Source organism: Eurytemora carolleeae, unplaced genomic scaffold (assembly GCF_000591075.1).
Source record: "Eurytemora carolleeae unplaced genomic scaffold, Eaff_2.0 scaffold348, whole genome shotgun sequence".
NCBI classification, from domain to species: domain Eukaryota; kingdom Metazoa; phylum Arthropoda; class Copepoda; order Calanoida; family Temoridae; genus Eurytemora; species Eurytemora carolleeae.
The window spans coordinates 141245-157277 of record NW_019396241.1 but is presented as its reverse complement, the minus strand read 5'-3'; the positions used below and the strand labels follow the sequence as shown (position 1 = coordinate 157277).

At 35.8% G+C, this 16033-nt stretch overlaps 2 protein-coding genes across 2 annotated transcripts in view; both read left to right on the top strand.

The window, feature by feature from the left end:
• Positions 1–956, top strand: part of LOC111699127 (uncharacterized) — a 6784-nt gene extending 5828 nt beyond the window's left edge. The window contains exon 5 of the mRNA XM_023469706.1: positions 657–956. Within this exon, the coding sequence (XP_023325474.1) occupies positions 657–956 (300 nt within the window). The remainder of the gene's footprint in view (positions 1–656) is intronic.
• LOC111699115 (serine/arginine repetitive matrix protein 1) overlaps positions 1–13645 on the top strand; it is a gene marked incomplete in the record, with an annotated part of 15485 nt that extends 1840 nt beyond the window's left edge. The window contains 15 exon segments of the mRNA XM_023469687.1: positions 172–195; positions 657–1635; positions 2462–2579; positions 3478–3585; positions 4271–4379; positions 5085–5239; positions 5747–5881; positions 6349–6420; positions 6839–7148; positions 8670–9751; positions 9832–9931; positions 10293–10638; positions 11098–11395; positions 11839–12023; positions 12973–13645. Coding sequence (XP_023325455.1) covers positions 1484–1635; positions 2462–2579; positions 3478–3585; positions 4271–4379; positions 5085–5239; positions 5747–5881; positions 6349–6420; positions 6839–7148; positions 8670–9751; positions 9832–9931; positions 10293–10638; positions 11098–11395; positions 11839–12023; positions 12973–13129 — 3327 coding nt within the window.
• Between the last annotated feature and the right edge of the window lie 2388 nt (positions 13646–16033).

The following is a 16033-nucleotide window of genomic DNA, read 5'->3' as shown; positions in this document are numbered from 1 at the left end:
TCTTAGTTATTTTCATCCTTGTTTAATATCACAGAGAGCTTTCAGGTTACTCTTAGTTATTTTCATCCTTGTTTAATATCACAGAGAGCTTTCAGGTTAATCTTAGAAATTTTCATTCTTGTTTAATATCACAGAGAGCTTTCAGGTTACTCTTAGTTATTTATATCCTTTTTTAATATCACAGAGAGCTTTCAGGTTACTCTTAGTTATTAACATCCTTGTTTAATATCACAAAGAGCTTTCAGGTTACTCTTAGTTATTTTCATCCTTTTTTAATATCAAAGAGAGCTTTTGTTTATCGTTTAAACAAAGCGCATCAGCTGTCATTTTATACAATTAACCTCATTGCTAATCTCTGAGTTTGTATATTGTTAGATTTGTGTATTTTTTTAGATTTTCAAATGACAAACTTTTATCTACAGACTATGAAATAAAGAAGTTTCACAAAAAGCTTAAAATGTGCATTTAAAAAAAAAAAAATTTCGGATATTGAACTTCTCAGGGATGTTTTATTGCTCCATGTCGTCCCCGTAATGCTACGCTTTTCAGCAGAAAAGGGTCACTTTAAGATTTAAATTAAATTGAAACATTTCATAGCATTTGAATTTAATATTTCCTATTTTTGTATTTTAAACAATAATTTTTGTACTGTTCAGGAGCTGTGCAGGATGGCTCTCAAACGGAACGGAATGGAACGGCTGTGGCGGTCAAACCGCGTCCTAACACTTCAAGAGCTCTGCTGCCACGCAATCGTCGGCCGGACTAACGGATACGGCATTGACAAACTTCCACTTCCTGATGCGATCAAAGCGAACCTGAAGAGCTATGCAATGACGTCTTATCCTGTGAAACACGGAAGAAAATCTATGAAAGAGCGGAAAAAGCGTACAAGACCGCCAGATGCGTCTGGTGCAAACTGCGTCAGTTTTTCCAGAAAGTCATGCGTCATATCATAAAAAATATGTTTTTTGAAGCAACTAAGTGTTTTAAAGGACGAGTAAGAGACATGATTTATTCAAACTATTTTATCTTAAACATAAACTAAATAAATGCAAATTTCCAGGAAAAATGTGTTCTCAACTAATTTTTGGCAGAAAACTGTGCTTTTTACTTGTCCATACGGAATATGATATGCTGGTTTGATATATGTAAAATGTTTTGTCGTATCTTCTTGTATTCATAATTTTGTACTTATGTATAAATCATATGAGAATGTATGCAGTTCATTATTTGAAAGAGAAGCGAAGGTTAATAAAAAATAGAGGTCATTATAAATGTCGTCTTTGTAGTCACTTTTCAAAGTACGATGCAGGTAGAAAAGAGAAATCCACTGAACCAATCACGGATCGTTATCTATTTTGAACTTGCCAATCAGAGCGCTTTTAATTCTGTTGCAACCAATGATAAATCGGGATTTTCTCAATTCATTGAAAGTGTTTGAAACTGGCCTAGACTGCTTTCAGACTCAGAGGGTAGTGAAGTGATGGCTGCTTCGGGATCGAAGCGATGGTATTTTTCGGAGGAGAAAATCATGAATTCTCCGTCCCGGAGGCACAATATCTCCGCGGACAAGGAGGAAAGCTACAGACAACAGGCCGCCAACTTTATCCAGGATATGGGACAACGGCTTCAAGTGTAAGTTTTGACCTTCAAGAATTTCAGCATGGCACGCTTTCTAAACTTTTTAGATGTCTTTTACTTTGCGCATAGTTTTTCATGTTTTACTAGCTAATAAATTTGTTATTATGCTCTTTCTTAATCCCCCCGTATTTTCTTTAAATTATTTTAATCATCTTTTAACCTTTAAAATTGCGTTATTTCATCATCTAGATGTCGACCTACTTTCAAATCTCCTTTACTCTGTTTTTCTTCAATTTAGTCTCACGAATGTTGAAAATTTTAACAAGTTTCATGGCGAACGTTACTTAGCTCAAATAATATGAAGTATTAATATGCTTAGTAAACGTTATGTGATGAAATGTATTCTTGTTTTACTCACAATTTGGCTAAAATATGGATTTAATTATCGAATAAATACGAAATGAGCCTGATAACCGTATAACTAGCTAACAAAATGTCAGTTTTCTGCTTAATTTTCTTTAATTTGTTTTTGTATTTCATTATTATGTGGAGCATTCTAGACTGTTCAAATTTGTATACATTTTAACCCTATATGTCATGAAATTGTGGGACTAAATGGTTTCTGTTTCGACAAAATTAGGTAAAAAAAAAGGCAAGCAGGTTGAATTCCTGCTTTCTCTCCCTAAACACTGATCTAAAGTAATTAATGTATGATCCATTTGGGACATGAAGGCTCTCGATAAATGTTTTGTTCCTGTTTCTGTGTTTAACGTACGTTACATTATTTTTAAAAAAAATTCCAAATCTTTATTTGGTTCAAAATTTGTTCACAAGTTATTTTTGACAAAATATCTTACCATTAATTTTGATTTTTTTTCAGGACTCAGCTATGCATCAATACTGCTATTGTTTACATGCAAAGGTTTTATATGTTCCATTCATTCTCAAGATTTCATAGAAACTCTATTGCCGGGGCATCTCTTTTCCTAGCTGCAAAGGTAAACAAATATGTTCTTTTCTCTAATTCTAAATCTCTTTTTCATAACATAGCCTAATGTTTAGAATAGAAAACCGGTTTTAAATCATCCCACCCCTTTTCTTTCACCCCCTCCCCTCCCTTTTCTTTCATCCCCTCCCCTATGGCCTCAAGATCCACCAGGGGGGGGGGGGGAAGGATTAAATACTCCTTTATAATCCACCGCACATACTCTTAATCCTGGCAGGTCATGGAACAAATCTTAATTCCCAAGTTAAGTTGCTGGATACGCCCCCCCCTCCCCCGGCCATATTTGCCAAAGTGTTTGAATGCCCTCTCGATTTTTGATGGAATGGGCTTTTACGGCTTTTAAGATTTGTTGGAAGTTTGTACCTTTAAAATTGATTTTGAAAGCTTACTGAGATAACCCCCACAATGCAAATGTTTTATCATTTTGCTAATTTTACTGCAAGCTTTGAAAAATTCCGCAGATTTTTCTGTTTAATTGGACGATTCCTAAAAAGAGTATTTTAAAGCAAAAAAATACATTCTGACGGGCCATTAATCATTCTTGGGTTCTTGCAAGTTACTACAAAGATTTGAGCCTGATTGGTTCCGCCGTTTTACGATTATTGGACACAACAAACATACAAATCAACTATATAATTTTGTATATAGATTAGTAATTTTGTCTTCATTAAATCAAAACTTCTTTTAAATCTTATTGAATTTAATTAAATAATTACATTTTATTTATTTAATATATATATATGTAGATTGGATACTCAAATATTAATTGAATTTACTAAATCATTATTCATGGCTTCCAGCTAAATATTTAACTCATTATTTATCTAAATCAAATAATTACATTTTATTAAACCTTTTTTTTATTTTATTAAATGATATTATAATTTCAGGTTGAAGAGCAGCCTCGTAAACTTGAACATGTGATAAAAGTTTCCCATATTTGTATATTCCGAGATCATACATCCTTGGACTCAAAATCAGAACATTACTTAGAACAGGTCAGCTTTTTATGTACCCCCCCCCTTCAGCTTTTTATGAACCCTTTAGATTTTTCAATTAACAATGTTCCAGTCTGAAAATCGCAAATAACAAACCTTGAAAATATATTTAAAATCGGTTAAATAGGTTTTAGTTCCATCTTTGTATGAAAATATATTTTAATCGGCGTCGACCCTCTTTAGTTCTAACGTCTTAAAAACCATATTAATAAAAATTTATAAATGTTAAAAAATCACAAGAAAATAAAAATATAATAAATGTGCGTTTTCAAATGAAAAAAGGAAAAGTATCTCAGATCATGGTATGTAAAAACAAAATCAAAAAATTAAGAATAAAAAATATATTTTCTATTAAGCACATTCATTTAATCCTGAAAAAGCATTTAAGAATTTTTACCAACTCAGTTTTGTGTTGATGGTGCATATCTTGAATTGTACTGTTTTGTGCATAGTTACATGATGAATCGCATATGTTAAAAGTAAAACTTTATTTTAACCCCCCCCCCTTACAGTCTACACTATTCCCCCCCCCCCCCATACGTATTCAACGTGGACTCATTCATGATATCTCTGCATGGGGGAAGTTTTTGGACGGGGAGGGGATTTCTAAGCCTAGCATGGGTTTTATTCATCTAACTCGTGGAACAAAACAAAAACGGATTTTATTTTCATGTTTTGTGTTCAGGCGCAGGAACTGGTTAGCAATGAGAATATTCTGCTTCAAACCCTTGGTTTTGATGTAGCCATTGATCATCCGCACACTCATGTTGTGCGTTGCTGTCAGTTAGTCAAAGGTGAGGGTTCGAGTCCCTAGAATGGGTTCGAGTCCCTAGGAAGGGTTCGAGTCCCTACAATGGGTTCGAGTCCCTAGGAACGGTTTGAGTCGATCTTTTCAAAAGGTCAAGTCGATCCTAAGGAATATTTCTACTCGACCCCTTGAATGGGTCATTTATATCCATTGTAAGGGTTCGATTCGAATTGGAATTGATCGAGTTGATTCTATTTGAAGGGATAGAGTCAATTCCTTGGGAGGGTTTCATTCCCTACCGAAACCATCCTTTTACAAAAATTTTATAAAAATTCCTTCTTTTTTGAAGAAAAAAGTTGGAATTTTTGTTATCTTTGTAAGAGGTTGACTCCTTCTGACAATACACCTTGTTGACTTTTGATCAGCTGTTTTCAATTTTTTACTTTCCACTTTCTTTGGAAGAAGGTAAAATATAATTACTGCCTTTATAACTTAATTAACTATCTTAAAAAATAGCATTGGCGTTTTATTCTTCTTATTTACAGGAGTTAGATATATTTTCGGTTAATTTTTTTTTAACTGCTGACCAAACATAATTTATAAATCTTTCCCAAGATTTGTTATGTGATTGTCCTATTCTCATTTCACATTTGTTTACTAAGATCATAAAAATTGTTAGATACAATTTTTCTTCTTGATTTGCGACATTGTAAAAATATTAGAAAAGATATTTAACCTTCCATGTTTTTAGCGTCGAAGGAGCTTGCCCAAACTTCGTACTTCATGGCAACGAACTCCTTACACCTGACGACGATGTGTCTGCGCTACCCTCCAACCATAGTTGCCTGTGTGTGTATCCATCTCGCATGTATCTGGTCTAAATATCAGATACCAGTATCAGGAGAGGTAAATTATACCTACGTCCATTTTTAATAAAAAAAAGTTTTGTTTCCTATTTTTCATAAGACCCATTGAAATCATAAATTGCAAAGTTTATGCAGATATTTTTTTCCTTTTCAACTTTGTTCTTTAAAATTGATTCGTTTTCTTTAAAAAAAAATTGATAATTTTGACGGTCTTTAGTTTTAAACTTTTGTGTTGAATACTCATAATCCCGATCGCTTGATCTTGATATCTACTTTGGACACTTTTAATTTAAAGATCTTTATTTTCATCCCCTGATCAAAGGTCCCTTCAACCCCCCTGACAGGGTAGTCTTACCATGCGGGGTATGTGATGAAGATAAATTAATCTGCAGAATACCAAAAGTTCCAGATCAAACATTGATCTCGGTATCCACTATACAAAGAGTTCCAGGCCCTGATAAGTTTTTCGGCGAATTGTCAGTGAATTTGTAACCTATTCAAATTTTTTTGTGATTACAATCAAAAGTTTTGACTGTTAAATGTTCAGGGTAAAACTTGGTTCTCGTATGTTGACCCTGACGTGACCCAAGAACAGCTAAAGAAGCTGACCGCTGAGTTCCTCGCTATATTTGAGAAATGTCCGTCCAAACTCAAGAAGAAGATTCTCCAAAGTCACAACGAGGTTATTTTTCTATTTTTTCTCAGGCTCTAAATTCTCCGCCATATTAGTTTTACTTTCTTCTTATTGTTAATTATTTACTTTCTATTCTTATTGTTAATCTTACCTTATTAGTTATGTATTTTGTAGATTTTTTTCTCCAGTTTTCGCCGTGCAAGTTTTTAAAAGTTTTTTTGTATTAAGTATCCAGTGGCCGAACTTAAAGAATTTGAGCGGCGGTTTAAATTTAAGCCGCGTCTTAAATATTGGTTGTTTCTACTTAAAATTGTATCAAATGTTTCAAGATTAAAACCGGCGCTTAATTTAAACCGGGTTTTGGCAGATTTAAGCCGCGGCTCAAATTCTTTCAATTCGGCCTGAGAGGAACTTAAAAACTTGTCGGTTGTAGTCAACTTCTGATCCCCCGCTCCCTCATATTTGAAAATAATAAAAATATGTATCACTGTCTCAACCTTAAACTTGAATTTCAGACAAGAGAGGAGGAGGAGAGAAGAGCACGTGAGAACACTCAGTCCAACCAATACAGGACAGATTTCGACCAGGTCATTTTATTTTGTATCTCCGAGTTTTGATTCACACATGAAACTGTAATCATTCATGACTGAAAAAATCAGATTAAAAAAAATCTCAGGGCACCAAAACACCTCTTTATTTAATTATAATCCAAAAAAAATTCTCAGCAACGGGGGGGGAGGCTCTGCCGCGGGCAGCGTAACACTTGTTTTTAATTCGTGGCTTTTTTTTTGGGGGGGGGGGGGTAATTATTCGAAAAGCCGCTCCAAAATTTGAGTCTCTAAACTAACATGCCCCCCTGCATTCTGGTTATTCTGTTCTGTACTTAAGATTTCAATGACCATACCTAACCTAACTTTACATATTGTTAACCCAGTTTTAGATAAGAATTTATGAAAATGTAAAAATAAAATAACTTAAATGATAATTATTATTTTTCCAATTTAGACTGCGCTTAAACCTGTTCAACAGCAACCACCTCAGCATAGAAAAGGAGAAATAAAGCAAACAAGTGGACATTCCAACAGCATGCTTCATCCCGGCATGCATCCTAGCATTCAACAGCATTCTAGCATACCACAACAACATTCTAGTTTACCACATCAACAACAACAACATCATCCTAGCCTTCATCAACCGTCCAACAGATTACCTTCAGGACATCCACAGCAGCAACAACAACAACAACAACAGCAGCAACAGCAACAACAACAGCAGCAGCAGCAGCAGAGACCACAGGATAGATCAAGGCAGTCAGGTAGCACATATACTTTTAGTTAAAGGAACTACCGTTGTAACTTTAGTTGACCCTTCATCTAAAAAGGACAACGGTATCCTTTAAACATTTATCTAATGGAAAGTTTAAGAATAATCGTGTTCTCACAATTTTACATCCGTTGGAAACTGCATGGAGAAATGCGCAAGTCACATTTATGCAGAACCCACAATTTAACACAGAAAACAAAAGTACCATAGTCATTCTTGGTGAGAGGATACGTTTATGAGTATTGAGAATTGCACATACAACTATGTAAATTGAGGATCTGATTAAAGATGTTATCATTAAAAAATGCATTGGGGTTTCAGTCCTCGTTTCAGTTTTTCGCTTGAAAATTTGTTGAAATTGCGAGGTATGTCTTTTTTTTGGTTGAAAATTTGTATAAAATTACAATTTACGTCTTTTTTGGTTGAAAATTTGTATAAAATTGCATGGTATGTCTTTTTTTGGTTGAAAATTTGTATAAATTGCGAGGTAAGTCTTTTTTTGGTTAAAAATTTGTTTAAATTGCAAGGTATGTCAATTTTTTGGTTGAAAATTTGTTTAAATTGCAAGGTATGTCAATTTTTTGGTTGAAAATTTGTCAAAATTGCAAGGTATGTCTTTTTTGGTTGAAAATTTGTTAAGATTGCAAGGTATGTCTTTTTTGGTTGAAAATTTGTCAAAATTGCAAGGTATGTCTTTTTCGGTTGAAAATTTGTTAAAATTGCAAGGTATGTCTTTTTTGGTTGAAAATTTGTTAAAATTGCAAGGTATGTCTTTTTTGGTTGAAAATTTGTTAAAATTGCAAGGTATGTCTTTTTTGGTTGAAAATTTGTTAAAATTGCAAGGTATGTCTTTTTTGGTTGAAAATTTGTTAAAATTGCAAGGTATGTCTTTTTTGGTTGAAAATTTGTTAAAATTGCAAGGTATGTCTTTTTTGGTTGAAAATTTGTTAAAATTGCAAGGTATGTCTTTTTTGGTTGAAAATTTGTTAAAATTGCAAGGTATGTCTTTNCGCGCGCGCGCGCGCACTTTTGCTCAGATTCCTTCAAAACCAAAAAATGCATGTAATATACATAATTCTGAGTTTGCATGCAAAAAATCAGCCTCCTACGACAATTCTAAGTTATGTTTAACCACTGTTTAAATTTTCCGGAGAGTAATACGTTTTGTGGCCCCCCCCCCCTTTGTTCCAATTGCAAGGTATGTTACACTTTTGTGCGTCATTGTGCTTACTCGATAAAGTACTGACACTCTCATCTGTGCGTCTCAATTACTCCGTCCTCAACACTAACAGTGCCCATTCTTTTGTAGTCGATTGTGGATAAATGTTGCCATAATACTAGCTCAAGTGCTCGGCGTTGTCCATGGAATCGAATTTTGAATTTTTTTCCCTTTTTTTGCTTATTTTTCCCCTCGCAACGGGTTCCCTTAAATAAAATCAGCTAATTCGGGTCTAGCCGTTTGGCCGGCTATAGCTGACATAAATATGAGCTTTATTATATGATACTATTCTAGGATCATCCGCACAACCTACCAAGGTTCCTCCAGGTTTTCCTCCTCAACCTAACAACAAACAATCTAGTTCTAGTTCAAGTTCAAGCTCAAGCTCAACCCGTTCTCATCCCCGGACCCAGTCTCAACCCTTCAACAATGACACCAGACATCATCAGGTTCATGGGGATACCAGACACCTACTCAAGGACGGGAAGCAGCGGGACGGAAAGGAGCTCAGGGATAACGAGCTCCGGGAGCAGCAGGCACAGAGAGAACTGATGCAGAGAACCAATATGATGCCTAATATGCCGCCAGGATTTAATTCAGGGTTGAATATACCCTTCTCCTCCTCTCAATCTTTCCCAGGATCCCTGGGCATGGCTCCACCCCCCTATCCGGGCCACAAATCTCAAACCAAGAGTACCTTAGTTAAACCAAGCACAGAGAAATCTATTTTTGATCTTTCTCCGGAGAAACCGTCCCGCTCATCCTTCTCAGACTCTAGCATGACCTCACTGCCCGGCCCTCCTATTCTACCCTGTCCTCCTCGTTACCCGGATATGGTTCCTCCCCTTCCTCCTAGTAAACAAGATCCACCCCCGCCTGCATACTCTAAGCCCTCACATAACGTGTTCCCGCAGATGATGGAGCAGGAGTTGACAAGGAACCAGGAGATGAACCGAACCCTAGGATTGGATCAAGATCTAATAGATGTTTCTCGAGGTTTCGGAGTAATTAAACCCAGTCATAGTTTCAACATCTCAGGACTTAGCTCCGGAGACCAAGCTATTGACAGTATTCTAGGATTTAATGACATGAAACATGAGTCGGAACTCACAAAGTCTTTATTTGACCCTGAAGTGAGTGACTTCACTGACTTGTTTCCAGATACGTCAACATTAAGTCTCCTAGATCCTCGTTACAATACAAGCTCCCAGCGTAAACCTGAGCTCCCTTTCCCCTCCTCTAACCTCGTGTCCAAGACCTCCTCTCCAATGAAGAAGAAGGAGAAGGAGGAGCAGATGGAGGAAACCAAGATTAAGAGCGAAGACTCGAGATCAAAGCATTTAAGGCTGTTCGCCTCCCCTTCCCCAGAGAAAAAGGTAAGAGTTCATTTATTTTTTATTTAAAATTTTATTAAATATCTTATTGCCTTTTTTATGTTAATCTTGTGAATTATTAGGTTAAATCTGAGCCTAAAATAGAGCTTAAATCTCCAATTAAACACGTGTCTCCAGCCCTTTCTGCAGCAAGGAATAGAACAACCAGTAGCAGTAGCACAGGTAGCAACATAGGGATTGGGGATATCAAGTGTTTTCTCAGAATAGTCAAGAAAAAGCCCTTTTTCCATAGCCGCAAAATAAAAAAAATTTAAAAAACAGAAATTGAGATCGTTCCCACTCTAGCCGTAAGCCCATAGTCTAATACTGATTTTGTATTTCCCTTTTCGGCAGAAATACTTAAATCGCATATATTGAGAAATCACAGTTAAAATGCTTGTAAGGGTACAGATGATAATCTGACATACTTCCCTGTAGTTAAATTGTTGCTTATTGTCCCATTAAAAATAGAAATTAAAACATTTTACCTTGTTGAGATTTGCAAAAGTTTCATAAAAAGATTGATGGAGAAATAATGATTAAGGAGAAGCTGTGGTGAACGTGCAGAAGCTTGAATCAATGGCTCCTGAGTTCCAGACCTTGACAGATTCTCTGAAAAAGACGAGTACTCCTGCCTCTATACTTGTAGATAAGAACGGTCAGCCCAGTCCACCCAAACCCAGCAGACATGACGGGGAGCGACCCAGCCCGTCCAAATATCCCCGTCTTGAGGCGGAGCGACCTAGTCCGCCGAAACCTGCGCGTGTTGAGGCGGAGAAGCCGAGTCCTCCTAAACCTGAAAGGTCTAGTCCTGTTAAGCCTGGTAGGACGGAGTCCGGTAAATCAGAAGATAAATCTAAACGGAGCTCAAGCAGTCACAGTCATCATAGGTATACCACGCTTTTAAACCAGGCTAGATAGTTTCAGTTTACAAAATCTTACCACACACAATCTGACATTCTTAGTGTTTGTATATGATGAAGAATTTGGTTGAAATCCATTTTATATAATACTAGCTTTGGAACCCGGATTTTTCCAGGTTGCTGATAGTTAATCCCGCCGTTTACCCGCACTAGGTCGATTTATCCGTGAAATTAAATTCGCTATGAAAGTCGACCCACTCATTTTTTAATCTCAAAAACATTTCCGTGGTTCTCCCGAGTATCCCTATTGAAATTTGAGGCAAATTGGTCCAGGAGCTCCTAAGTTATGATCGAACAAACAAACAAACAGGCAAACAGAGATTACAACTTTACATATATTGATACGAATAATAAAAATTACATCAGACTTGTGCCATTCAGAAATATATTTACCGATATAGATATTTTAAACAATATTTTTTCTAGATCTTCATCTTCCCACAGACCTGAGAAGGTTGAGAAGGTTCTGGAGAAGGTTGTAGAGAAGGTGGAGAAAAGAGAACTGAAAGTTGAAGGAATTGTGGAGAAGAGATCTGAAGAATCAGTTCAGATTATTGACACCAAACTTAAACAAGAGTCTGAGGACCGACACAAGAAGAGTAAAGATCATAAACACAAGAAGGAGAAGAAGGAGAAAAAAGACAAAAAGGAAAAGAAAGAGAAGAAAGAAAAGAAAGAGAAACATGACGGAAAAGAGAGAGATGAGAAGAAACATAGAGATAAGGTAAAGCTTAATCTTTTATATACTTTGTATTTAAATTTTACTCAAGAATTTTTTTGTCAATCATTTTCTTTCTCCCAGAAAAGTTCCGTTCCATTAAGTTTCAAATGTGCGAGTACAAGATTTTTCTTATAGATGAAATGAGACGTCTAAAAAATGTCCTTTCAATAAACCTCAATTCTGAAGATATCATGACATATTAAAATATTTTTCAATAACTTTTAACATGTGACGCAGTTTCTAATATCCATATTTCATGGATCTTCTATGAAATGTAGAATTTATTATGTTGCTCAAATTATAATTTTTTTTTACATTACTATTCATAAAAAGTCATAAGTGATTTTGTTAAAATGAGAGTTATGGATGGATTAAAAAACTGGTTTGTGGGGGGGGGGGGCTCCAATGCGCCCTTAGAGAATAATACTAACTTTATATATAATCAGGAGGGCAGGGACGAACACAGGCGGAAGGATAAGAAGCATAAGAAGGACAAGGACCGTGAAAAGGACAAAGAAGGACAAACTAAGGTCCCTAAACTAGTGTTGAAAGGACACACCCCCTCGGGTTCACCAACTAGAGAGAATCCAATCAAACTCAAGATAAAACTCGGCGGAACACCGGCAGTAGAGTGAGTAAACTTTGTTTTATTTAAAGGGATTGTTCAGTAATTTTAGCTTGGCGGGGAGTAGTTACCAATTGTTGGGTCAGCATTATGTCAAATCGGATAGTTATTAAATGCACTGTAAAGGTTATCCACAAAGGATCAGACTTAAATGACAACTTAAAATTCTAAGAAAAATAACGATCTTTTGAGACAAGAATTATAGAATTCTTGAAAAGGGATTGATTATAAATTCATTATTTATTCTGAAATCTCATCGGTAATTCTTTATTGAAAATACACAAGACACATAATACCCCAAGTTTTGAAATAAACAAATCGTAACGGACAAGCAGAATGACATACACGTCTTGTCATATAACTCACGTTGTTTGTCTTTAAAACATCAATTTTTCAAAATAATCGCAATTTTCAGGAATGTGTTCGCTATTTTGAATCGACTATTCGAGCCCTATTAGACCAAAGGAGTCTTAAGATTCTAGTTTTGTAACTTTTTTCCCAAGTCGAGTTTTGTTTTGTGAATTTTCAAAAATTGTGAGCCATTTCTTTTACAACCCGTTAAGCTTGTAAATACCGTTTGGACCCAAATCCTGGATTCGTTCTTTAAAAAAACAAGTTTTTAATTTTTCCCTATTTTTTTCTACGAAAGCTAAATATCCGAAATCTTTTTCGTTGTTTTTATCTAGAAGTTGATTGACCTATATTAAGATCTGGGAAAAATTTATAATCTTTATCAATCAATTCGAAAGATGTGTTTTTAATTACAACAAAAAGTGTTTTGGGTGATATTCTTTAACCTGGGTTCGTAGACCACGTTGCTCATCGAATGCCGCGTTGCCCATCGAATGCCAAGCTGTCGTTTAATAACTAAGAATAAAGATCTATGAGAAAACTTGTAAATACATGTCTAGCTGAAATTAATCTCATCACCAGCTAACAATGATTTTGTATCTAGGTCTAATGATCGCGGGAAGAAGCGTGAGCGAAGTGAAAGTAGCGCCAAGCTTGAAATCCCTGCCGCGAAGATGGCGCGAGCGCTTGGAACCGGAAATCTCCAGGCCGAGCAATCTTTTCTTCAGAATAAACTCGGGCGCAAGAAAATTACTAAATAGCTGATAACTACGATAAAGTTTTTTTTTTGGTTGATTGAGGTTTTCTTTTCAGCACTCGTTTAACTCGCAATATTCTTAAGTTTTGGTTTCTCGCCTGTACCGATGTATGAATATTTTAAACAAAAAGTAAAAATTTTATTAATTTAATTAAATGAATTGGTCCCTTTGGTTGTCATTTTACAAATATTTTTGAGAGTAAAATTATATCTAAAATCTGGTTTTTCATGTACCTGTTAACTTGTTAACTTTAAGGCAAGCCTCCCATATGTTAAAAAGCATTTAAGGGAATATCTAAAATCTTTCCTGAGCCACCTAGTTGGGACCAAAATTTCGATTTTTAAACAACAAATTGATAGTTGTCAATGTTTATTTTGTCCTGCCGGGCTCAGATTTGGTGAGAGTAGACGGCGCTTCATCCTTTTATAATATTGTGTACTGTGTTCTCCAACTATCTATCTATCTATATATATTTAGTCAATTTGTTCAATATTTCAATTAAATACATTCAGAATTATTCTTCATTTATTTATTTAGTTAGTTTGGTTCAACTCATGTTAGATAAATATTCTAAAAAGGCTTTCAGGGCACTCATCTCCTAATTCAACAATACACAAAAATCGCGGATTTAATAATATTTTTTCGTGGATTTTTTATTCTACAAAAATCTAAATATTTTAGAGAATATTTGTTGTAACTTTGAGCATCCATGAACCTTCCCTAGTTTGGGCGCGATCGGTTTATCATCCCTTTTTGACGTTTATTGGATACAAACGGACGGACAGACAAGCAAAATATATATATATAGAAGTATATCCATAAGAAATTCAGTGCGCGTATACATTTTGCGATATGTATAGTAACAACAATGAAACGAATATGACGTTGTAAAAAGGGACTTTCCTTGCAATTTAAAATGACCTTCCATTTCAAGAAGGGCATTCACAACGGTACCCTTCATCAGTTATGTGGAAGATATCGTTGTTTCCTAGCTGAAGAAGTGTTAAATTCTAACAATTTCCTGAGGCAGCAATCCGCAAGACACCAGAGAGTAACCACTATTTATGGAAATCAATTTTCTAACAGATAATTTCGCATATCTCGTACATTCTTGATCTGACAAAGGACATCGAATTAAATTAAAAGTACACTTGGAAGACTTGAAATTACGTCAAGAATGAATTCAAGACGACATCATGGTGCATAACATACAGGGTTCCCAGTATGGATAGGTTTTTTGGATTACAGTACAAACTATATTCGGTTTAAAGTGTCTAGAGTGGATACTATACGCAAATCCTGAACTAGACAACAGGTAGAAAACAATCATCCCCCGTGGTCTGTATTTTCATGATTATGGTTCTTTGCAGCTGTGATCTTAATTCTTACATACTGGACTTTACCTCTCACAGGACTAGGCGGGCTGGGGTAATTGCCTGGACTTCATTACTCAACCAGCATGAGACTGCATTTCATTATCTAATGGGGGTGCTGATTGGTTGGTTAACTCGTTTTTTCTTAGGTCACTTAAAGGACAAATGAGTCCCTTCGTTATTAATAAAAAAATACCAAAACACTTAAAATACCCTCGTCCCTCAATCGTCATTGAATTCTTTTCGGGCAACTCTGTCTCATCGTCAGTTTGTGATCGGAGATTTAACTTCCTTCTTAACAGATTTTAAAGATATTCCTCCCACATTCTTAGTATTCCTATTCCTTCTACACTCCCAGTATTCCTATTCCTCCTACACTCCTAGTATTCCTATTCCTTCTACACTCCTAGTATTCCTATTCCTCCTACACTCCTAGTATTCCTATTCCTCTTACACTCCTAGTATTCCTATTCCTCCTACACTCCTAGTATTCCTATTCCTCCCACACTCCTAGTATTCCTATTCCTTCTACACTCCTAGTATTCCTATTCCTTCTATACTCCCAGTATTCCTACTCCTTCTACACTCCTAGTATTCGTATTCACCCATACTCATAGCATTCCTTTTCCTCCCACACTCCTAGTATTCCTATTCCTCCCACACTCCTAGTATTCCTATTCCTCCCACACTTCTAGTATTCCTATTTCTCCTACACTCCTAGTATTCCTATTCCTCCCACACTCCTATTATTCCTTTTCCTCCCACACTCCTAGTATTCCTATTCCTCCCACACTCCTAGTATTTTATTCCTCCCACACTCCTAGTATTCCTATTCCTTCTACACTCCTAGTATTTCTATTCACCCTATACTTCTTGTATAGCTTTTAAATAAATTGTTAACTCAGAAGTTTTTTAAATTTGATTATTTTCTAAAGGAGGAGAGGAAAGATGATTCTATCTTTTGAAGGAAAGTTTCATTTAAGTTTTTGATTGATCTAGAGTTTGTTCTAGTTTGCTTCATGAGACAAACTGGATCTCAGGATCTATTCAATTTAAATTATTATCACATTATGAAAAATTAACTTGAAAATATATGTCTTAACAGAGCCCGCGATTTTAAAGCTTTGGCTCGGGTCGTAATTCCTTAAACCCAATTTTATACTCAACTCTGATGACAGGTCACAGCTTGTGTCACGTGATTGACAGCTGCAAGATCTTAAGATCAACTTAGGAGTTTGGCCCAATGAAAATAAAACCGACCTTGGTTCGATGTAAAGTCTTGTTCTCATAAAACCCCGGAATGCGCCAATTTCTCCAATGAAAATCCCCCGAATAGACCGGTTTTTTAAACTCAACTCCGTGGAAAATAAGATGCTGCGGTGAGCGTTTAAAAGCTCAAGCCGTAAATAAGGCCAAACGACAGCTTAGACCTGAGTCGTATTTTCTAAAATTTTTAAATCGCCGGCTCAGCGTTATTATAGAGTTTAAAACTGAACTTTCTTTGCTCAATACCTTTTTATGGGGGGGGGGGGGG